This window comes from Cyanistes caeruleus, chromosome 2, assembly GCF_971803275.1.
Source record: "Cyanistes caeruleus chromosome 2, bCyaCae1.hap1.1, whole genome shotgun sequence".
Classification (NCBI taxonomy): Eukaryota; Metazoa; Chordata; class Aves; order Passeriformes; family Paridae; genus Cyanistes; species Cyanistes caeruleus.
Window position 1 is genome coordinate 58,438,395 of NC_141702.1, and position 25,465 is coordinate 58,463,859.

General features: G+C 39.2%; 1 protein-coding gene across 1 annotated transcript; it reads left to right on the forward strand.

Annotated features, from left to right (window-relative positions):
• The first annotated feature begins 1,294 nt into the window (after positions 1-1,294).
• On the forward strand, positions 1,295-24,270 carry MYCT1 (MYC target 1). The gene is made up of 2 exons (XM_023923390.2): positions 1,295-1,551; positions 21,266-24,270. Exons 1-2 carry the CDS (start codon positions 1,500-1,502, stop codon positions 21,796-21,798), a joined length of 585 nt encoding a protein of 194 aa, XP_023779158.1. The 5' UTR covers positions 1,295-1,499; the 3' UTR covers positions 21,799-24,270.
• Positions 24,271-25,465: the final 1,195 nt, after the last annotated feature.

Here is a 25,465-nt window from a genome sequence, read left to right on the forward strand (position 1 = left end):
GTAATGTGCAATTATTTGTACACATGTTCATTTCTGAACTCAGATGCTTTTCAACTAGGTTGTGTTCAATTCTTTTTTACAATGATCATCTCAATAGATGTAGTCAGTAAACGGAAATAATTTAATTCCCTCATTTTAGAGCTTACAATTATTCAGTTTTGGTTTATTTCCATATGCTCTTAGAGCACAAATCTAACCCTAGTCAAGAACAATTTATTTTGTATATTTTTAGCATGTATTCTGGTATCAGTGTCCCAACTGAAACTAAATAACCACAGAATTTGTTATGAAGTTGTATCTTGTTCACAGTCATCTGAAAATCAGATCTTTTTAATTTAGGTTCTTAGCCCAGTATTTGATATGCCATTTTAAGCACAAGCTTTGAAAACTACATTTCCATTAACCATCAGGGTGTCTTTACTCAGTATTTTTAAAAACAAAAGAGAACTGAACCATAACAGAAAAGGTTCAGCCTTAAAATTATGCCACATCCAAATCTTAAGATTGGAATAGTCCTAAATTTAGGAGATTCTAAATATTTATTGTGAAAAATAAATATAGCTAATTCTGAGGTTGGGCTTGTTTGGGGGTTTATAATATAAGGGAAAGAAAACCCTCATACACCTTTTCAGAGAACAGAGGTTTCCATTCACTGCAGAATGTTTAAGAAAATAGTTAAAACTCAGTTCTACAAAGTCATATATTTTATCCATGTCCATTGATTCTCCATTGATTCTAGGTCTATGTCATTAAACATCCTGGCTATTTTCTCTTGTAGCTATGTTGTTATTGCTGTATGTTATATATAGCAGCAGTACCTACCATTCCATTGGGGAATTAACACTGCATTGTATTAAATGTGTCCAAGCAATTAGCTCAAAGTCTGTTTGTGTTCCAGGGAACTCGTATTTCAGATTGGAGTGTGGAAAGGAAAAAAATTACAGTTACACTGTCAGGCCCATCTAGTTCCTCAAACCAGCCAAGGAACAATGGTGAATACTTAACCATCCTCTACACTAAATTAATATCCTAAAGAATTGGTGTCCATTAAAAACCTCTTGATGCATTTCTTTCTTATTTCATTCTTATTGAAAATTCCCACCATATACGATTGCTTTTTGGATGTTGAAAGAATGTCTCCAGCATAGAAAATCCTTAAAGGAAAGAGAAAGGAATTTTCTTCTCTCTATCTCAGGAGTTCAAAAACTTTCAGAGAAGGAGGTAACTTGGTATTGTTCTGAGTCCATTTGCTGTGGCTGAGGAAATGACGAGAAGGAAACTACTTCCCTGTCTCGGGAACCGTGTGGTGTTCCAAGATAAGGCAAGCACTTACTAATTCGAGTCCACAAGCAGGAAATGTGATACATCCATTTCCTTTCAGGCAAACAACACAGTTCTGTGGCAGCACAAAAGCTTTGCTTCTAGTGCAAAATCTTAAACATTAAGAAAACTATTGCTCCTCTGTGGACGTAGCAATCTGTGTTTGCTATTTGGATGTTATGGATAAGAACAGTACTTTTCCTCCAATCACATGGCCACCAAAGTTTTGGGGTAAGGATATTGATTATTTTTTTTTCCAGATTATTGCTAATGTAGATGCAGATATTTGTTGTTGATTGCCTTAAAAAGTACCTCTATATACTTTCAATCCTCATGTTGGATACAAAGAGTAATGAATAGGTTTTGTATTTCCTGCAGTGATAAGACTGTTTTCCAAATGTTTCTTTGACAAAGTTTTATCGTGTTTTTAAATGAATGAAGACAACAGAAGCTTCCAGGGCAAAATTGATTGTTTCAAAATGTTCATTACTGCAGTCATTTGAAAAGGTGTCTGTTGACTTCAGTCAATAGTCAAATCCCGTAGACATCCTCAACTGCTTAATGAATATATCTACACAGCAGACATGATCTGTTTCATCTATGGATGAAAATGGGATAGCAAAGGCTAAATGTGTTTCAACATTTGGAATAAACTCTTATTCCTCCAGAATGAAAAGTTATTTGTAATTTGTTGTGCTGCCGCATGGTGAGATTTTCCTTATTTTTTTCCTCAATGTGTATTTAGATTATTATCTATTATGGCTGTTTTCTTTCACCCAAATCTGGGAATAATTCATAAACTGAAATGTATAGTATGAGGTGAAAGTACATTTTATACTGAAATTCATTCAGGGTAATTAGATTAATTGATTTATCTTAAAGGATTCTGTGGAATTTTCTGTGGAAAATCTTTACCTCCAAAAGGGTCTATTGCTTGCTATGTTTAATATTAACACTTATGAGCAATTATCTTAGAATGAATCATGTATCTGGTTTTCTCTATTGTATAATTGCTATTGAGCAATGATCCCTCCAAGAATCTGAACACTATTTAAAACTAAAAAATAACATGCCTCAGCGAAATACAACTTCAGTTGCACAGAAGTGCCCCAGGAAAAGGGTGGAAAAAAAAAAACAAACATACAAGAGGATGGAAAGAAGTCCCTTTTCTTTCCTGTCATAAGGAACAAGAATCTGTTGAATGTCATCTAGGCTTCCTTCAGTGACACATATCTTTTCCAACTGAGAGACCATGAGAGACTCACCTAACTTTTGTCTCTTGGGCTAAGGAGTACTGATACTCAACATCTTTGATAAACAATTACAGATTAACTGAGGAAAAATTACCCTCATTACTGTTTCAGAGTCTTTTCTCTGGAGGTTGTGTGCTGGACTCTGAAGAACAACAATCATTTTTTTACAGTGAAGACAGATGTAATTCTAAAATGTCTCTTTCACAATAAAAACTTGCTGCATTTGACAACCCAGAGCAGGACACACCTTAGCAGACTTATTGCTGAAAGGGCCAGCACCTGCTTTTGTCCTCATTGCTCACCTGGCTTCTCTGACACTGTACCCAGCCCTGATCACATCCCATCTGCTTAGGGTCTGACAGCAGATGAACCTCAGAAATTAGATTTTTGTGTGGAGCTTGCATGGTCCTTCAAGAGGAAGTTCCCTCTCAGATTTCTCTTGCTTTTCTGATAGACTTTAGAGGAGATAATACAATTTTCTCTTTGTTTCCTGTAGGTATATTATGTATGATAGAATAGGAAGGGTCGCTGTATAGTGTAAGATGATGACTGACATAAGCTCACTCTGTGGAAACATCACTTAAAATGATAGAAGTGTATTTCCTGACATCGTGGAGATACATGACTTGAGGTAAAAATAAAACCTCACATAAAAGATATAAATAAAATTTAGTTCTTAAATAAGAATGCAGGACTTGGAAATGATTTTTTAGGACATGGCTTACAGGCTGTTTTCTGAGCCATCCACCATGCAGTACTGTGAATGTTACTACATTACCATGATACATTCCTTCTCCTTGCTTGTGTGACTTCTCAGCATCTTCCATGGACTAAGCCAAAGTGTAAACTTCAACATATGTGCAAAGGTTTTCTGAGAAGGGACTAAGTTTGTGAGAGAGAAATCAGTGCTGTAAAAATAGTCAAAGCAACTGTTCATGATGATGTTTAATCTCTTACAGTTTTATAAACCATCCATTGTCTTACAGCTGGTTCCCTATGCTGGAAAATATACAGGCATCCTGTTTTCTATAGTTGTCCAGTTTTCAGTGATAACTTCACACAATAGCTTCTTAAAAGTGACTCTAAGAATTTTAGAACAATGAACAAACTAAGGTGTCCTCTGCTTACTAATGTGTGAGCACATATAAGTCTTTTTACAATGGCTCCAGGCCAGTGGAATTGTGCTTTAAGCAAGCTGTGTAGAGAAAAACAAGATATAAACACCTCAATATAAGTCATTCTGTGTGAGTTGTTTAAGTAGTCTAAACCCTTTCTCTCATTCAAAGATCTTAATAAATGATAATATTAAAAAAGGATCAGTACTCATTTTTTCTCAAGGTCTGTTTAAAATCAGTGACAGACTGGAGAGTCAATAACTGTAATGACTTAGCTGTAGACCTTGCAGGAATTCTTCTTTGAATTCAGATGTCACCATCATCAATCTGCAGTATTTTTGGAATGCTAAATTATGCAGTGGAGGAAAACAAAGGAAAAGAAAAACATTAAACTCTTCTTCTGTTTTAAATTAATGAGTTTATGATAGAACTCCTGGCCCTGTCAGCAAACGCCCACTGTGTGTAATGTGTCATAAGCAAAAAATTTTAATCCTGGCTCTGGCTTGGCTAGAGCTTTTTCCTACTACAGACGTTTCACAAAGTATTTGTAGCTATCCATGTCTGTTTCAGATAAGTTGTCTGAGCTACTGCCAGGATGCAGGAGCTCATTTCTGCTAGGTGCCAGCTTCTGTGGAAGCTAGGTGACTCTTGCCCACCCTCCTTTGCAGTGGGAATCCATAGTATGATACTTTGGAGGAGGTAAGAAGAGAAGCACTTAAAGCCAATCCCTGCTGAGCTTCAGCACTGCTGATACCACATTGTAACTGTAAACAGAGAGCCTGGATTATATTTTTTATTACTAGTTTCGAAAGGAGGCTTAATAATATCTGAGTCAGAAATTCAAGGTTTGATAGCCATTTATCAACTAATAATCTCACTTTTTACTGTTTTAATATAGTCTTTCTTGAGATCATTTTGATTTATAAGATAATGGTGGGAGCAAAGATGTTTCCACTTAAACCAGGAGTGCATTTCTTGTAATTCCTAAAAGCATTTTCAGTTGCACACAAGTAAATAAAATAAATATCTTCAAGACAATCCTATTTTGTCAGCATAGATAGCAATATAATTTCAGATCACTAAATTTAATTTAAATAGTACATTTGATCAATGTGACAGCAGTAGACAGGAAAAGTGTAAGCAGATTTTAATCAATATTAACTTAGATCCCTAGACTACCCTTCAGTCCAGTTTTACTGAAGTGTCTATTTAAAAATGCAACCTTAAAATCTACTAACTTAAAAGCTTTATGGACAATCTTTCTTTTCTTGAATCAGAATACAGGGTGTTATTTGTTTGGTGTGGGGAAATAATGCCATATATAAGCTGGCTTCCAGCATTTTAGGATTGAAAACAGCTTGGAACATACTATAGGCATTATTGCTTGGCTTCACAAGGTACAAATACACCTATGCTTTTAAATATACCAGATTTTGCCTAGTCTCTCCCTCAACCCACTGGTCTTCTTATCACTAAAATGTGTCTGTTTGTTGGAAAGAAGTCAGACTATGTGTTCTGCTGAAAAAACCTCGGCACTAGGGATGAGTGTATTCTAATGCCTGGTGCTGTGTTTATCATGTTCCTGGTGTAGCAGCAATGGTGGCTAAGGGCTGTGCCTCATTCTCTTTATGCACTGGAGCAATGCTGGTGAAGGGCAGCACTGACACAATCAATATCACAGCTGCTGGGCACTGACAAGTCCAGCCTGGGTAGCAATGGGGCATGACTCCCCTTCTGGGATCCTTCAGGAGTGGCAGAATAGAAGCACAAGCAAGAGATCCTGTTCTCTGCAAGTAGGAAAAGAAGCATGTGTGGTGGCCTGTGAATGAGCCAGGTCAAGCCTCTTGGCTTTCACTCAGATATCTGTGTCAGCCCACTTCCAGCACACCCACTGGGTGCTCTCCCCTCATTCCCTTTCCCCTGTCCCTATACTTTGTACAATTTCCATTCATACTTTAGCAGCAACAAAAGGCTCTGGGACCTGCCTCAGCTGTCCTGCTGGAGGTGTGGGCACAGAAAGACTGCAGTTTGGACCTAGCTGTGGAGCACTTCACAGCAAATGTGGCAGTGGTATCTTCTTACAGGCCACTACTGCTCCTAGTCTGGTGACTGAAAAGGACCAGCATCTTGGCACCAGAGTCACCCAGAGAGCCTTCATCCTGGTACTGCTGGCATTGCTTACAGGGCAGAGGATCTCAGTGAGCTGACAATGCAACTCCTTTCCTGGCAGAAAGGGGGAAGTAAAGTTGTGACACAGAAACACTTGTAGATGATTGGCAGATGACTGAAGGTTTTTTTTCTTAGTAGAGAAAACCTTCAGGGTTGAAGTGGAAAAAAGCGGGAGGAAAACACAACAAAAATAGAGCTTTGGATTCAGGTGATCTATCAACCTCAATGCTGTATTTCCTGTATTGTTATATTCTTCTCTTATTCTTCTATCTTTTCTTTCTTTTAAAAATTATCCCAGTGTGTGCATTTTTCCTGGTATTTTAATTCATGGCAATGAGCCAAAATAGAGCAAGGTGATTGCAGACACTGTGTCACCCAGAGTTTTTCCTTGCAGTTTGTCTGTTTTGTTTTGTCAATTCTCTGTGGTTTGGAAAGCACCCAGTAATTTTAAAAGTGCAGTATTTGACAAGATATCACACATCATAAGGAATTCATTGCACAAGGAATAAATTTTTTCACAGGAGATAAAAGCTTTTTCTTCAGAGTCCTTGGGTTATATCACTGATGCCTACAAAAGTTTGAAATGGGATGTGAAAAAAATGAGCTTCTTCCTTCTGAGATTATTGTAGTGGAGTCAGATGACTTCAGATTTTACAGGCTCCTGTTGTTGGAAGCAGCCCCAATGGAAGAACAGAGACTGGGAGAGACAAAATACTTTCTTTCAACCTCATCATACATTCCTGTTGTAGTGTTTTAGGGAATAATTTCTTACAGTGCTTACCCAAATCAATAGGACTCTCCAAAATAATAGGTACTCTTCAGAAAACAGAGACCTAAAGTAAGGTATAGTGAAGAAAGAAGTAGAGAGTGAGTTTCTGGTAGAGAAAATAGATGGTATCAGCGTATTTCATGTCCCTATTTGAAAATCAGAGATAATTTCCCTGTGTTTCTTCATAAGAATGTTCTCAAGAGAAAGGTAATGAGGTAAAATATGGCACATGGTCAGACAGAAAGACATCTCTGGCTTTGCAAGTTTTCTGCAAAAAAGTAGATTTATCTGAGGAGATGTACAACACAGATATGAAATATGATGCATTTAAACAACACTATGAAAGACAATGAAATCTTTATTTTAATATTTCATCATTGAAATGTTTCCCTTCTTATTACTAGCTTTAAACCTAGAGAACCTACATGTTCTTCCTGCTCCTCAGTGAAATGATGCCACAAATTTAGTAGTGAAGCCATATTTCCAGATTACTTCACCAAGTATTTACCTTGAATGAGTAACCTTGTTCATATGGATGAAGAGCAATAGCAATGTCCTTGCACAGTGAATTTGCAGAAATCAGGACTATGAAAATCCCATACATCTCAGTGGAGTTTTTGGAACAGGGGCCAGTTTTGCTTTTGTTATAAATGTCACATACAGGGATGTCAGACAGACCCTGAGAACACAGACAAAACCAAATAATGTTGGCATTGGTAAAACTCAGCTTCACCCATATAAGAACTGAGACAAACTTTATTTCTCCCTCTTGGAAAAGGCTGTAGGATTGTGCATACTCACAGGCCCGGCAGCATCAGAGCAACTTTCGCTGCATGGCTTCCAGAGCTACAGATATTTCAGTTGCTTTCTTTTCCACTTCAGATGTGATCCTGATCTGCATGACAGTCCTGTGATAGATATATAGAAAAAGCCACATAACTAAATCACTTCCCAAGAGATAAGTAGTCTGAAGCTGATTTAAGTATGCCACATAATTTGAACATTCTAGGGCAAGTGAGACCCACACACGCCACCTTTCCTCTACTTGAATCTGGTAAGTTCTCTACAAGGAAGACTTTAGTGTCCTATCTATCGCCAGAAGATCTTCCCCTTTCCACTTCCCCTGAGCTGACTTGAGTCTTGTGTCACAAGACTCAGTGGAGCAGCCTGGGCCAGTGACTCAAAGAGGACACAGCTGTCATATAAATAGTGGTGATACTGAAAGCAATGGCAACAAGGGTGTGGGTTTAACTGAAGGAAGATAAAAGATGGCATGTGATGGTGAGGCATTAGCAATAGCAGCAGCTGCATTTGAACATCAACTCTGCAGTGCCAGCATTATAGAATCTTATTCTTTTGTAACACTCAAGGTCCCTGGCTCCTCATCTGAAGTCCTCCAGAAATATTTTCATATCAAAAAAAGAAATAAATCCATGATGTCTTATGTAATTTAAAAGGAAGGCATTTCTCATCTTCCCCTTCTCATCTTCAAGATATCCCATGTTTCTGTTCCCCCTCAGCTGTGTTTGGGAAAAGCTGATCTATGCAGCTTTCCAGTTGGATTTCTTATGCACATGGCAATACTCTTTGTTGGAGTGGCCATGTCCTTTTGCTTCATAAATCTTATACTGTCTTCTGGAGGGGGAGAATTATCAAACTATCCCAAATTTAATATCATTATGCTGTTTTTCTATCAGTTAGGTAAAAGATTTGATGAACACATGAAAGTTTTCATTTCCATTACTGAAGCGAAGGGGAGAATAACAATAGTCAGATATTCAGAAAGTCTGACTGAGAGAGGCTGACTGAAAAAGTTAATATGTAAATGCATTCCAAGATCTTATGTGCAAGCCTGACAGAGAGATAAAAGTAGATACTAATGAGGAACTTATTTTTTTCTTTGCCCTTATTCTGGCAAGCACAAAGAAAAGAGTATTATTACTGTAGTTGGATGAAAGCAACAAGCTATGTCACAAAGAGAAGAGACCTGACTTATTCTTGCATTCTGTCTATTTGGAGCACAATTTCTTCCTTGTATATGAATTATTCTTTTAAAGTGAGTCTGTCATCCTCAGGCTGTGTTTTGTGGCATCCTAATTACTGCTTTTCTGCTTTACCCACCCCACTATACATCCACTGATATATTCAGTGCTTCACCATCTTTAGCAGGAAGGACACAAATCTGAGGCAGTACAAAGGAAATAAAAAGTTTTTTCAGGATACTATTGAAATAATAATCAAACACACATTTTAACAATTACACCTACGTTATTGACTAATTAAAGGGTGCTTCTCATTGTTACCTGAGCTGCCAGAAGCATCATTCTTTATCCACCAATTGCAGAAATCTGGTCCATAGGAAACAAAGTATATTTCTTCTTTCAAGCACTACACCAGGGAATGTTTTGGCATACGAAAGTGTCACATAACCACAGCAGTTTAGGGGTCTGTGTTCTCCCCAGAAAAAACACCCTGAAGCTGCATGGTCACCTGCTAAAGCCTAGTGGTGTTCATACTCACTGGTCTCAGCACACTGTGAGTGCCATGGCTCTGCTGCAGTTCTTCTTGCAGAACTTACTCAAGGAAAATGCTCTGTATTTATACACAGCTTCCCATTTTACCATTGTAATTTATTTTAAACAGGAGTTAAATGAGTTTATAACATTTGTTAAAATCTTTGTGAGCCAAGTGTGTGGTACCAACTCTCTTAGACAGAAGATTAATCTGAAGCATGGAGAGGGAATGAAATGTCCAAAATTAAAAAAAACAAACAGGAGCAGAAGGCAAATCAAGGCTCATGACTGAATCTTTTTTCTTAGTAAGATTATTTCATTTCATAGCCAAATCCTTTTGTCTGGAAAAAAATAAAAGAAAATTAAAAAATAATCAGAAAAGACTATCAACATTTATCAACAATATCATTTTCCCCTGCTCTTCAAGGTAGAAGCTTCATATACAAAAATGTCTTATTCAAATTTTGAAACTTATTGTACTTACTGTACTGAATTTTGCAACAAGCAATCCTAAATTATTCTTCTAATATGATTTATTCCCTTTTACTTGAAGAGGCAGGAAAGACATTAATTTGATTTTCACGTATTGAAAATGAGACAATCATATTTTAAAATTTATCTGTTAAATGACCTCAGCTGAAACTCCATCAAAGATACAAATGTATACAGCATTGCTATGAAATAACATCTGGGAAGTTTTCAGCAAAATAAATGGGGGAGAAAAAAATTAGTTTAATATAATGTATATGTACTTTGGACTCTGACAAATGCTTTCTAAAGGAAAGAGCCACTGAAGTTTCTGTTTCTTACCAGAGGCCTCTGCCTTGCTTCTCTGGCATCTTATTTGCAGAAGAAAATTAATTCCCTGTTTCGGACATTTGCATTCACAATCCAGCATCCTAACATACATTTATGACATGTTTGGCCATTTGAGTGGCATCTGTTAAATTTAAAACTTTTGCTTTTAAAAATTATGTTACATCAATACCATCTCTCCATCATCCAGGGTAGTGGGAGATGAATCAACCAAGCAAACATGTGTCTTCTTTGGGAAGTACATAAGTTATGCAGGAAAAATATAAGTAAAGGAGGAAGCCATTGATGGCTCTGTTAATTGAAAAGTGTAGGAATCTCTGGGCAAGCAGGACCTGGGCCAGCCTGGTGCAAATACAGACTCCCAGACACCACTGGCTCATATGAGACAAGCACCAACATCCCACTTCATACTGAGTCGCCAGCCTGGATCATTTGTCCTGGGTCAAGAGGAGTTGACTAATACTCCAGATCAGTGACCCATTCATTTAGAAATTATGTCAGCATTTATTAGCTTGTGGTTGCACAGATTTTTTTATGACTGCCGCTTAATTGGATCTTCTAGCCCACACTGATATATGGTGCAATCTCCCAAAAAGATTGATGTTCACCCAGAAAGCACCAGGATAAAGAAAGATCATTTTTTGAACTTCAGGTAACTAACTGAAGAGTACAGTACTACCACATATATATATCAACATAATTCTGTTCTCTCAAATTGCTCACTATTACACCTGTTTCCAGAGGAAGACATGCAGCAGGAGATTTTTTTTTTTGCATTACTGGATGTAGGTCAGGTATTACTGTAGTGAAATAAAAAAATACGGATCACTATTCCTGCTTCTTGAGTACTTGTTTGTTGGATACTTTAGAAAAGTATTCAGCAAAGTTCACAAACATCTCTCCATTCTTCAACTTTGTACATATTTTTAAATTTTCACCTGAAGAAGGTCCTTGTTTTCGCAATCTCAAAAAAGGATGAGATTGTAAATAGAACAGTAAACAGTATTTTCAATGACTATTTTTTAACAAGCAATTCAGAAGTTAGACTGTCAGCAGAACACACTGTGGCAGTATTTCAAAAGCAGTATGTTATGAGTGAGAAAGGACTCTTTTGGAAAAACTTCACAGTTTCGAGCCTCAGTAGATTTCCTTCAGCTTCTGCCAAGACACTATGCTGCACACCTTTCATTAATTTTATCTATGTTAATCATAGAATCATAGAGTGGTTTGGATTGGCAGGGAATTTAAAGATCATCCAGTTCCAACCTGTCTGCCAAAGGAAGGGTTGCCTTCCAATACCTTGCTAAGTACATGATGTGCATTTAAAGTGGAGAGTAAGAGTTATCAAACTATAAAAGGGAGATTGCTCTTCTCTTGGGAAACAGGGAAACAGATGAGCAGGTTGCAGGGGGCGAGGGAGAGACACTGCACTGGCAAAAGATAAGAGCAGAAACAGGGTCTTGCCTCTCAGGGGGTAGCAAGAGACTCTTGAGACTCAGAGGGATGTGCGGAGCTTTCAGCACTTACTGCAAGCGCTGCGTTGGGAGCCACGGTGTATAGGATGCACTGGGAAGGCTGAGATGCTCCTTTCCTTACCAGTACAGCTAGTGTCTCAAGGCACTCAGAGAGTGCTTTCTCACTCTGAATCTCCTAAATAATTCCTCTCTATATTCTTATAAGACTTGGGCTTCCAGTATACTTCCTGGCTTTTGTGGGATCTTAAAGTAAGAACGAGCTCCATCTGTATCTGGGCCAGGTACAGACAACAGAATTACTGTGGTGGGACTGGGTATGTTTTCTACATATTCCTCACCTCACACATTCTTCCCAATAACCCCTTCAAATCCTTGTTCTACCTCTGGATGTCTTCTGCTTTCTTAAATGTATGCTGTGGGTTTCAGTATTTCATCCTCACTTTTAATCATTTTAGAAAATTCTGATTAATTTTAAGGTCTGTTCATATATGAGATTACTTATCCTAACGTATAAATTATTTTTATCAATTTATTAATAAGTATAATATCATATAACACTGTGTCAGACTGGGATTTAGTGTTTGGTTTAGCTTTATGCAGAGGCTGTATAGCTGAGCTCTGCTTTAGTGAGGTGGGTAAGAATGCCTGGCCAGAGGATTGCTCTCTGTATATGCAGAAATGAAATCTTATTACTTCTTTTGTTATGCATTAGGAATCGCAATGAAACCACATGGTAACAAAGTATGCCTGAAGGAATCTTTGCTTTGTTTCACATAGTTGTGCCAAAGGCATTAAATTAAACATGCTGACATCTCTATCTTAGATGTTTCCTTCTGATTTTTACAATTAGTCTTTATTTGTTATTCCAGTAAAAATCAACTGCCAGTAATATCAAGGGAACATCATTAACTCTGAGTTGGTTTGTGGGATATTGAGATGGCATATTCCAATCCTCTGGCTTTTTATCACAATGAATTATGGTATTAGTAATCAAAGCAAATGTATTCTGGTCCATGAAGATAATTTTTGATATAACTGCAGATGTCAAGAAATATGAGTTTGAGAACAGACTGAGCCTTCTGCTCCTCCATGATCACAGATATTTGCATCAAGGTAGAAAACTGTGTAAGTTTTACGTCTTTAAACTTCTTAACACTTTTGCTGTGCCTTAGTTTGTTTGTCAAAGCCTCTGCAAAATGCTAGTCCTAAGTATTTATGCTGATGCGATTCAGAATTTTTCTGTTTTGGAGGTACTGTGAACGTCTCCGTAATCTTCCATCAGAATGTTTCTCGATAGCTTTCTCTGGCTCCCTATTTTACTAGAATGAAGGTGGTTTCTGTAGAGTTTCGATTTCCAGCATCAGTTTCCAGCAGAGGGCAATCTTGTTCCTAGATAGGTTTCTCATTTGTGATGTTAACCCTGTGATGAATAACCAGCCCCCCGAATTTCAAAAGGAGTATTAATCCAAAAGCACCGATTGCCCTCTTTTTTTATTCTTTTTTTTTTTTTTTTTTTAACTTGTCATTTAATTAATAATCTTTCCTATGCTTCTGGTGTCTATTTGCTTACCTGATGGGAGAAATTCTTAGAAACTGCCCAAAACTGCGTCAGTATGGACCTTGAGCTGTCGTTTGTTTTACCTTCTTTTTTCAAGACGGGATTAACTATATTACAACCCTTGACTGATGTTGCTTTTTAAAATCTTTACTGGGGGTGGATGCACTACATGCCTGGATTATCTATTCTAGTTCTTACCTGTCCTCATAGATAGAAACAGATTTTTGGTTTCCTTTGCTTTATTTTAAACCCAGCACTTATTTTATCTGCTGTGGACATAAAAACATCACCCTGTTGTTAGGTGAAGTGGGAGAATTACTCTCTGTTGCTGTAGAAAAGAATCTTGCAGTAGCACAGGCTGAATTAAACATCCCTTTAGCAATTTTGTGTCTGAATGCAGAGCTCTGATATTTCTGGCAGCAACTCTATCTCACTTATTAGTTCTTAAGTCCTGCACAGTCTGCTTTTCTTTCAGTTTATTTTCCCCTACAGATTTTGTTTTCTGGACATCACAACTACCAGAACCACCTTGTGCTGTAGCCTGTCACTCTCAGCCATCTTACAAGAGTCATGTGTGAAGTTTCTTGAAGTTTTGCCATGACTAAGATCACAGCTGGTTGATATTACACAGAAACTGATTCATCCAGCCAACTGAATCATGGGCTGCCTACAAATGATTAATGAGAGGCTGTTTTGCTAAAACAATTAGTGGCAGTTGGGAAGATAGTAATATCAACACTAGTCAGATTTAAAGAAATTGCTTTTTTGAGCTCAGCATGCTAACAGTAACAAAGGAATTGGCTAGTGATACTAACCCCAGCTTTAAAATGATTTCTTGGAGCTGGTAGAACCTGCATAAAATTTTAGCGTTGCTAATTGCTTCAAACCCTCTGTGGTGGGAAAAAGTGGTGGCTCTTTGGGCCCCAGGTATACCTCATTTTCAAACTCACTGCCTGGGATGCATGAGGATGAGTTGCTGTAGCCTGTTCGGCTTAGAGATGTACATTTGCTATTGTTGAGGAATCCATTCAGTGCAGGTAGCTCGGGGTACAGGGCCAGCTTGTGTTCTGGAGGGCAGGAGGCTGAGCCCAAGGCAAAAGCCCATGACCTACTGACCCTTTGCAAATAAAAGGGCCTAGGGACCGCTGGCCCTGCCAGGGGACCGGACACTTGGATGCTCAGAGACAGCAGGAGCCAAGCACCCCAGATTTTCCCCCCCTTGGACTGTGAGGGGATAAAAGCCTAGAGGTTCCTTTGTTCTGGGTCCCTTCTTGGAGGCACCAACTCAAGCAGTTATTTAGTTATTGCACCGTGAATAAATTATTTTTAGGGTCTAGACATCAGAGACTCTGCTATGCCAGGGGTTGAGCTGGTAAGGAAACCTGGTCTGACTGTGTGGGTTAGGGGGTGTAGCTGCAGAAGGGCTTCTGTTCCAGCTGTGGTGGTGCCAGTGTGACTGGCAGAGTGGCTCCTGGATGGTCAGACAGGGAGGTGTCCTTAACACTCTAGCTGTCAGGAAGTTGCTATGAGTTTGTTCAAACTCTGCTCCAGTCTGGTTTTACACAGGTTTTACACTGTGTTATCATCTCCCAGTGGCTTAGCTGAACCTCCCTTGAAACCTGAGACACTGAAACTCCACAAAAATAGTGTCTGAACTATTGTCTCTCAGGTTAATGGAACTGTAATATGTAGAATGCAATTCATGCTTTAGTACACTAGCTGGTGCTCTATACTAAGCTGTGCAATGGATGTGTACGGCGTGAATTCCCGTACTGGTTTGTATGCGTTTTATACCAGCCTTTGTCACCGAGATTTCATTTTGGGGAAAGATCATCTCAGCAAAAAGAGGCTGAGCTGATTTTTTCATGTTTGGGATAAAACCCTCTACTAGTTATCAGGGCTTTCCATCTTTGGGTCAAGGCAAGCTGAAGTTGTTTGTGCAGATGTGTGTGCGTGTAGGGAGAGGAATGCTTACCAACTTAAACAAGGTTGGAGTAACTGGCTTATGACATCACATAAAGGAGAGAGAGCTAGCAAAAATGTGAGAAGGCAGGAAATAGAATGGAAATAAATTTAAAACTCTAAAATTTTGTTTTAAAGTATAAAAATAACTGTTCCTCTATATGTCACAGTGGCATGTGCTGATACTTCTTGTTGCTAATACAGCTGAAATCAATGAGCTTGTGTGTTTTGCCTCTGAGCTTGCTGGAGTGAGTCCACATGGAATAAAAGTTGCATGTCAGATGCACAATGTCTCATGCTAGTTTGTGGCAGGTGGAAAAAAAGAAAAATAGGAAAATTACTCTCAGATGTTTAAGTAAACGAACAGTCTTGCTCTAATACAGTGTAAGTAAAATGTCTCTATAGAATGTTGAGTTTAAATGCTGAAAAATGCTGTCCCTGGGTGACAAGCTACCTTACCACTTCTAATAACTTTAAAATAAAACTTCCATTGTGGTCTAGGAATGGTACTCCTCACTTTAGTGCCCCACTCACCCCCCAAGGCTCTCCCAAACCAGACTCTGTTCACTCACTCTCCAGCACCTTCCCCCTCCAATTTCTTCCCCAGGGGTGGAGCTGAGAACTGGATGTACAAAATGGTGAAAATTATGGGTTGAGATAAGAACAATTTACTGGAAACAGTAATGAGATAAGAAAACAAACAACAACACCAGCAATAGTAATAACAAATGTATACAAAAAGTGGGTGATTTATATGTAAAAAACCCAAAAAACCTCAGTGTGACATGGCATGATCTAGAGACAATGAACCAACAGGTCCCCAACCTGCCACGCATTTTGTCCCACCTGAAGCCACATCCTTCTTCCTGGAATTGAGAGTTCCTTATTTCCACCCTATGAGGAATACCACCTCAGAGTGCCCACACAGCTCCAGGCTCTGCCCCCTAATGGCTGTGTGGAAAAATTATCTCTGTGCTGGCCAAAACCAAGACAACTGCTTAATTATTACTCTTGGAATAAAATAGGAACAATGCAATAACAATAACAACAAAAAAAATTAACAGCTCTAAAACAATATTTGGAAGTCACTCACTAGAAACAAAATCAGGAGTGGAGGTATCAGCTCAACCTGTGGGTGTTTTCTGACTTCTTGTGCTTAACAATAAAATGAGCAGAACAGATGCTTGGAAAGCTGAGTGGTTCTTTATTAGCTTTATTAGCTGTGTTAGCTTTATTAGCAAATACTGGCAAAGATACAATTCTAATTCATCATATGTGATCACAACTTGACTAAAAGATGTTTTTCCATTTCTCTTTCCCTTGCATTCAGTACTTTCTCCCATCTTCCTCCACCCCACCCTGGTTCATTCTCTGAGATGCTCTCATTGAAGGTGCTGCTTAAATGATTTTGAAAGGTGCTACTGTGGCCAGCTGTAAAGTTTTCCAAATTATATATTAGTGAGCATAGGGGAAGGAAGATCCTGTGCCCACCTTAATTTTACACCTTGGGGAACTTACCATAAGGGTATAGGAAATATATAAGTCCCAAGAATTTCCTGAGGTTGAGGAACAAAATCCCATTGCAGCTCATTGCAGCCAGAGCTGAGGGCAAGATAGAGATTCCTTGGGAAAATGAATCCCCAACACAAATGTGTTTTGAATTCAAAGGGATGGTTGATAAAAATGAAAAAAAAAATGAAACTCACAGAAGTAAGAGTTTGTCCTAGCATGTCTGCAAGCCTACATGATAGAAGCAGGATACTCTATCACATAAAGAAAATCGATTTTATGAAGATTTTGGGTCTTTTAGGGACTGATGCATCTATGATTGTGTTGCTATTTTTTGGTGAGGTATACTCCAAAGTGAGGAAGAAAAGAACATGGTACACTTCTGAGAAGGCTTACTGATTGGTATGGGCCCCATTTGGTTAACCCTGCTTCAGATGTCCAGGCCAGAAGGGAAAAAAATCTTTTCAGGCCAAGTGCTAGGAAAATCATCTTACTAGCCAGTCTATCATCACATGTTACTAATAACATGTCTAAATTTCTCCAGTGTGGATTCTGCAATAGGCACTTGCCAAGAGGTTATCAATTTGATAGGATATATGCAATCACTTCATATATACAGTTCATAGAGAGTAATGAAATTCTTAAAGAAAGCTTCAATGACCAAGAAAAAGTTTTGCACAGTAGATGCAATAATCCCCTGTACAAACCTCTAGCACCACATTTCCCTAACACTGCAGGTAGAAACTAGAGAGGAGAGAATGGAGAGACTTCAAAAGAAATTGCCTGATCTGTATAGATGCTGGGCTGACAAATGTGCTGACTTGATGTTCAGATCTGGGGGTAACATTTAGAAGCTATGGGTGATACTGTGGGTTCTGAAATTCTAACCTTTTTCACATGGTCATGTTGGAAGTTCTGCAGATAGAAAGGTAAAGTGGCTAAGATATGCAGTTGCTTTTTCACCTTAGCCTTTCATTTCTGGCTTAGTACCTCAAAGTCTGTCCTGCACTGTTGATAAAAACCTTTGTTCTTCACCTAGGCTGGTGTTAGAGGTGAGAGTGGAGAATTGACTGAGGTGAGGTACCTAATCTTTTCTGTTATGGCATAATCAAATAAAGCAGGCAGTGTGAGCAGCCTGAGAAACATACAGATCAAAACATATTTAGGGGACTGGGCCCTGGGTAGTTGTTGTAATTAGCAGCATCCCTAACTTATCCCCAGATCTTTCTTTTTACTGTTTTCCTTAAAAGCAGAAGACAGAACGACAGGCACAGCTCTCAGGAAACCCTAAGATGTTACAATGGCCCCTTGGGAGACACTTTGTGTCAGTCACTCTGACTCCCTGGAAGGCTAGTTCTGCTCCGGCACTGCCCAGATTAAGGAAGAGAAAACCAATTTGGTGCAGGCCAGCAGTTCCACCCAAAATATCATGTGCAGAAAGTCCCACTCTGCCTTTGATATTTTTTCTCTGTTTGATAATATTTTCTCAAATGTACCTCAGGGCTATGATTTCTAGACATTCTAAAGAGGAAATCAATGGGCATAGATTTACGATTCTACAATATAAGGTTTTAGAACTGAATTACATTTCTGTGAAATTCATCCTCTGCAGGGAGTAAGCAAAGAACAAGTTTGGCCCATTAGTGTGACCCACAGTTCCAACTGAAGTCAGTGAGATTTTGGGAAGAGAAAAAATGAAATGTCTGTAACCAATGGGTCTAGTGATACTTCTGTAATAAGAACCAAGGGGGTTAAATGTAGGTCCAAATGGAAAAGAGAGCATATGGAGTCCCGGCAACTGAAACAGTCAGTGTAAACCCAGCTGAGCTTCATCAGGGTATAATTTGTCCCTCGATTTTTCCATCATATATGGAGATCGAGAAATGAAAGAACTAAACAAGTTAAAGAAAATGACGCCTTTATCCAAAGGGATAATTGTCTGTGCTGTACCTCCAGCACAGGTGAACAGCACGTGGGAAGGACTGAAGAGCTGCACTCAATACTTTTGTCAATTCCCTTATCTGCTTTTAACAGTGTGAAACTCTGGTTAGATTGCGCAGGTGGTGAAAATTATGGCTTGAGGGATGCAGGGACAAATCCTCACCATGGTGCATGGCAACCCCAGAGCCAGGTACACTTGTGCTGCTTGCTGTGCTTCTGCTTGCGCTGGAGGCTGCTGAGCCTGTGGAGATGCCCTTTGCCAGCTGAGAGCCCAAAGAGTTGCAGGGATATCTGGTGGCAGGCAGCACAGAGCCCTGGGCCTGGGGATTCCTTGGCAGCCTCAAATATAACCCAACTAGCACTTGAGCTGAAGTGCAGAAGAAATGAGCACAAGAAAAGATTAATTCTTGTGCCACTTTCCCATAGCCACGCAGGGACAGCAGTAGTGTGTGGGAAGTGCTGTCCTCAGGACTCCCTCTGGGATTTATTCAACTGGAGGTCACCAAGTTTCGGCTCTCCCTTCCCACCTTTGGGAGTATGAGTGGGAACTTGCAGTAACAGAATGTATTAAATCTCTGAAAATGGAATAATAAGCTATTCTTGACCAAAAGGGGCACATTAAGTCCCCCTGCGTCTCTAAAGATGTTTTACAAAGGGCAGAATCACACTGGGCTTGTGAGAAGAAGGCTGCTTATAAGTGATCTGAAGCCAAGTGCAGGATGCTGCCTGTGGGTTCTTGCAGAAAGGAGACTGGGCAGTCACTATTTATCTTTAGTGTGCCCAGTCAAAAGTTTCTGAGTTGTAGAATGATAGCTTAAAGAAAATTTGTCTTTTAGGGTCAAGTCTGATCCATAACGGAATGAAAGGACAAAGTGTTCCTGAGAGGGAGCAGTCCCCTGCATCAACATCCAATGCATTATCCTTGCCAGTCTTTGTTTGAAAAGGATAATGTTATAAGCCTACCTGAAAGCAGAGGTTACAGGCCAGGAACAATAGGATTGTAAGCCTTCCAAATATGAATCACATCACTGGCAATTTTTCCCTGAAGGGAAAAAAGTAAGAAGGTAGATAGGAAAGATAATAATGACTACCTCTTAAAGTGCAATTAACCAATAAACATTTACATTTCTTCTACTGGAAGCAAAGCTAATGTTTCTTTCCCCTTTCCTGAAGTGACCTGTCCTAAGTTTAAGGCTGACTTAAAAGAATCTGTTCCAGGGTGCCAGTACTGGGGTCCCTCTGTCTGCAAGTCAGTCCTGCTGGCTCTGCCTGGCACCTCTCCTCCCTCCTGATGTTGTGCTGGCTGCTCTGCATAGCTATCACTCAGGCCACTCACTCTCCTTGCATACTCAGCACCTGCTTTGGCCGAGTCCCACAACTCAGATTCACTGTCATTACTCTGGGGTTTGGGAATGACAGTTTGTACAGCACCATAAATTCAGGGGAAACTCTTTAGTGGCTGCTAGAAAATTCTGAGCCTAGTCTCATCTTGCCTTCTCAGGCCTCTAATGTCTGCATCCCAGTCCTGGAGTTAATACCTTCTGTCTGGCACAGTGTTATTGGGCCTGCTCTTCAGTATGCTCTAGGAGTTGCATTTCTCTATCTAATGAATACAATTTCCTTTTTCACAAAAATGCTTCACAAATCTATCACAAATATGATAGAACAGTACAGACAGAACAAACATTTTGCAAGGTGCCCCATGGATATTTTTTGCTTATTCCCTCTTTGCTCCAGCAGTTGTCAACATAGTGTTCCTTCTTGTTTTAGATCCAAGCCCTTCTCGAATTTTGAGAGGATCTATAAAGGTTTTGCATTCATTTCAGGCCTTATCCAGGATTACAAATATATCTTGGAACTTTTTACAACAGCAATAATGCTGGTGTTCACCTGCAAACTGCGTGAAGTTTTCTGAAGTAACTATTGTTTTCTTAGAAATACACCAGGAAGAATCATGTCTCTCCATCCTGTGAAACCATGTGGGAGAGGAAACAATCCTAGCCATGGGTTTTGTTTACCTGGGGTTTTTTTTTTGTGATCTTGTAGCCCTTGAAAACATTTCTAAAAGAGCTGGAAATTTACTTTTCTTAATGGCAGATTAATCCATCTTTAAACTGGGCATTGGAGATAGGAAATATTCAAGAGATTTAGTATTACGAATGGTTATCTCTGACCATAATAATTTAGGATGTAGTCATTTACATTAATTACTGTGAGGATTTAAACGATCTGTTACTCAGCAGTAAAAGGCTGGGAAGTGTTCTCATGTTGTAATAAATACAGGGCTTACTCCACTAAGAACATGGCAGAAGGTACATCACTGTTTTAACTGGTGAATTTGCAAACACCTACACACAGAATGTAAAGGTCTATAACCAGGACAAGCCTGCTTAAATCCACACCTCCTATTTCTCAGAGAAGAAAATACTTGGCAGTTTTATAACACTTGGAGCTGGTGGGTGGCTGATTATGGGAAAGGCTAAAGACTTTCCTTTCCTTGGTATGGAAACTGATGTTAAATACATTATTTTCTGCATGTTGTTGAATTATGCAAATTAAACAAGCAAGCAAAAAAACCAAACCAAACCAAAACAAAACCAAAAAAACAAGAAAAAAACCTCCCAAAACCCCAGAAACCAAACCAACACAAACAAAAAACCCACACAAAAGCCGCACAAAACATCAAAATGCTGTATAGTAAGAGCACCCTCAACTGCTGTGTTTGTGTTGTGAAGTTCATGTGTCGCAACGACCTAAGGGCCTGTTCATCTTTTAAGGAGGCTGGAATTTTAAGTTGATTTTCTTGCAGGAATATCCTTCAGAGTGACTTCATTAACTTTGACATTAATTTTTGCTGTATTTCAGAGCAGATAACAATAGCCTTCACAGTGTCCATGGTGATTGGACTGGTGATCGGAGGGATCATCTGGGCATTTTTCACCTGCTTGTCCCGTCGCAGAGCTAGCGCCTACATTTCCCAGGGGAGCCCCTCGTCCTTCAGCCGTCGGTCCAGACCTCCCTCCCATGGCCACGCTGCCAGCAGGACTGGATTTTACCGCAACAGCAGCTGCGAACGTCGGAGCAACCTCAGCCTGGCCAGCCTCACCTTCCAGCGGCAAGCCTCCTTGGAGCAGGCCAACTCCTTCCCCAGGAAGTCGAGCTTCCGTGCATCCACCTTCCACCCTTTTCTGCAGTGTCCTCCCCTGCCCGTGGAGACGAACAGTCAGCTGATCACCCTCACTCCCACAAACACCACCACAACCCTTGTGGGAAGCACCACCAACAGCCTGAGTCGACCTGAATTCCACTGGTCTAACAACAACCTCCGCATCTGCCACTCCACGCAAACCCCGCCTCCTGCCTATGAATCCATCATAAAAGCCTTCCCAGAATCCTGAGTTCGTCCTCGCTGCAAACACACACGTCCATCTTAGGAGGAACCTCAATTATCTCCACGATTTTCTGTGCATGATGAAGATCTCTGAGACGTCTCCAGCTGCAGTTGCAGAGGGGACATACTTTGCCAAGAGGCGTGTAGCAGTGACTTCATGGAGCCCGACATCCCACTGTCTGAGAGATCACTTGTCTTTGCAGTGCTGGCTTTTATTTACTGCTCTGCTCTATGCTTGCTTATTTATAGTGTTGTATCTTTAATTGCAGCCTTTGTCTCTTTATTTTAGAGGGAAAAATGCTGCCACATAAAAGCTAAATCATTTCTTGAAGGAACAGATAATACTAGAAATTACTGATATACACAGCACATCAATGCAAATTTCACTATTCCTTTTCTTTTTTTTAAGAGGTTTTGATTTTACATGTTTTCGTTACGTTTTCAGAGAGCACCTCCCATTACCCACCTTCTTGCTGTAACCCCAGAAGAACTTCAGCCTGAGGAACCTTAAATGCAGACCTCATAGAGGAAGCACTCCTGGCTGCAACAGACATCCTGTTCTGTTGATTGCAAAGATCTGATCTGAAAAGATTCCATATTAGGGATGCTTGTTTAAAATTCCCCAGTGTGGGAAAAAACTGTGAAGTATATGAAGCTTCATGCAGAAAGAAGTTTTGGACAACATACCAAATGCATGATGACAATTCTAAGGAATTTTCTGTCTGCAGCCAGCAGAACAGGTAGTCACATTTTAATACCCAGTGAAGCTGTATGGGCAGAACTCCTCATATTTCATTTTTCTAATTCTGGTTATCCAGATAAGCAGTATGAATGACAACTATTTTTTGTAATTAAGTTTCCTGATTTCCTATGGGATTAGTCATTTCCTTATTTCAAATTGTTTTTCTCAAATTGTACCAACGTTTAATTCTTTCTTTTATTCACTGAAATCTTGTCTTTCACTCAAACAAGATTTCAGACATCTGTGGCTGAACACAGGGATTCTATAATGAATTGGGATATGAAGATAAAGATGAAGTATTAGTTGAGGCTTACATATATTCTTGACTTTTATATGTGTATCATGACAAACTAACCCCTGGCTTAGTAGAGACTAATTGCACTGATGTGACAAAATATTCAGGATTTGGAAATAACAGAGACAAACGGGACCCGAATTAAGTCTTATTGCATCTGTTTCCTGTTAAATATTTCATGTTCAAATTAAGGGTGAAGAATTTCCACAACTAGAGGAGCTGTCCACACTCCACATTTGCAAATATACCTGTTGTTTCTAAAAGGCTTGGGCAATACCAGCCTCAGGACTCCTGATTCTGATGGGGCTTCTGTAGGTTCAATAAATTCTTATGTCTCTTCTGGAGGGACAAAGATTCAGCAGCTTCTGGGAATGGGCAAAATGCTCAACATCTCCCAGGTTTTCCAGGCTTTTGGAGACTGGAAGCTTGCATCCCTTTGCTGAGGTCAATATCTCCTGGGGAGCACTGACATTGATCTCTGAACCTCAGTATTCCAGCCCAATGTCCACCCATTCGCAAATAATGCTACAAACATTAAGCTTATAAGCAATACTTATTGTAAACAACAAGTATTCCTTATTGTAAAGGCAAATTATTTTGCATATATTTACTGGCTGGATTTCATTGTTTCGTTTCTAGTGTGCAACACATCTCTAGATATGTGTGTCATTGCTAGAAGAAGAACCATTTACAGAGTTTACAGAGTATTTCACTGCAGACACTATGGGTTCTAGCACACCCAGAACTGGCTGGAACACTGCATTTGGCTGACCACAGGCTACAGACTTAACACAACAGTCCTCTGAAGAACGAAGGAAAGTTGTGCCTTTTCATTCATTAATATTTTTATTTCTTTTTTTCATTTAGAGTTTTTCTGAGTCTGATGAATTTCTTTGCACGCCAAAGTATGTTCAAGTGTCCTTCCTATAGGATAGGTGATGCAGCCTATTCTAACCTGCCTACAAAAAGTAGAATTCAAGCCTGCTCCCTTTGTTTAGTGGGTTTGATGAGCTGTGGAAGAGACAAATTAACCTACCATCTGCGTACCCAGTGTGCACCCAGCTGGCCAAAACTGCTTGTTCTTTGAGAGTGAAATAATTTTAGATGAGTAAATTTTTACCTCTGGATTTTAAGTGTACATTATATTACAGTAGAACTTTCCACAACGCAATTATTACATGATTGTAACTTGTATTACACTGTATTTAGTAAATAAGGTAAAGAGGGAAGCTTAAATGTACTGTATTATTTTTCCTCCTGAAATCTGCACTGGACATCAAAACATTTCTTATGTGCCCTGGATTAGGGAGACTAAAACCACACATTTGGTGCATAGCCAATATGACTGTCAGATGCCTAAAACTTGTTTTCACATCTGAAATGTTTTGCAAGCATTCAGGAGGATTCAGAATGTGGAATAAAATTAGATGCTATAATCTCAAGCTCATGTTTTTTTCTTAATGATGAATACGTGACTTGCATAAAAGATCGGGAAGAGTATTATCTTTAATTATGCAACCTGACACAGTTAGAAATGTGAATGAGGACTCCCTCCTTCCTTTGTTTCTGTGGGGAAACACCCCAAAACTGAAGATGTTACTTGAAGTCAGAATTTGACCTATGAGAACAGCTTCAAATGATTACAAGTGAGAAGGTCTCTCACAAGTATCAGTGCTTACAGGTATCAAATCCACTGGTTTATAACTATTTCGCCTTCAATTCACATTGTGTTTGAGCAAATGCTTGCTTTAAGCAAAAGGGCAATCACTATAAGGTTCATGCTTAAATGGACTCATGCACATTTTATTTCATTAGAACCAAAGCACACTGCACAGCACCAACCCCGAAATTAACACCATGATTCAGGAATCACTGTGTGTTCGATATGAAAAAAAAGATTATATTTGCTTAATGAAATTGTCTTTTATTTCAATTTAAAATACTAGAAATAAGAGCTGAATTAAAACAGTGTGTTACTGCAGATTTCAAGGTTTCAGAGCATTCACAAGCATGCATTGAACTTGACAATTATTTTGCATGTAATACAATTAAAATGATGCTCCCAGAATCACATAGGGACAGATAGGCAGGACCAACATCCAGATATCCTGACAACTTGTTCTGCATAAGCACAACTATCCTCTTCATGAAGAGAAATGCTATCCTGTTATTGTGTGCATCCACAGAAAGAGTCACTCCAGTTATGGGTTCATATAGAAACTTGACAGCTCTTTGTCAGAGAATATTTTTGTTCCATCTTATCTACAAAAGTAGCTCATGCCATATTCCTTGACCTTTCCCCGCTGAACAGCTGCTGACCACCTCTTTAGACAGCTACTGATTACCATACCGTAACACACTGATCATACAGTATTTTTGCCAAACCACATTTTTCAAGTTCACTTTTAATTTATCATGAAGCTTTTGAATCATTTCAACATCCATTCTTAAGTATAAAATGAAAACTATGCTCACTGGAAATATCCTCTCAGAGGTGAAATGACACATGCCAGATCCCTGACCTATAAGCATTTGATAAAATTAGATGATGTTTATGATGCAGTACAGCTTCTGGAAAAAGCAAAAAAAAAGATAATACTAATTGGAAATTTACCTTTGCCAAGTCCAGAACAGACT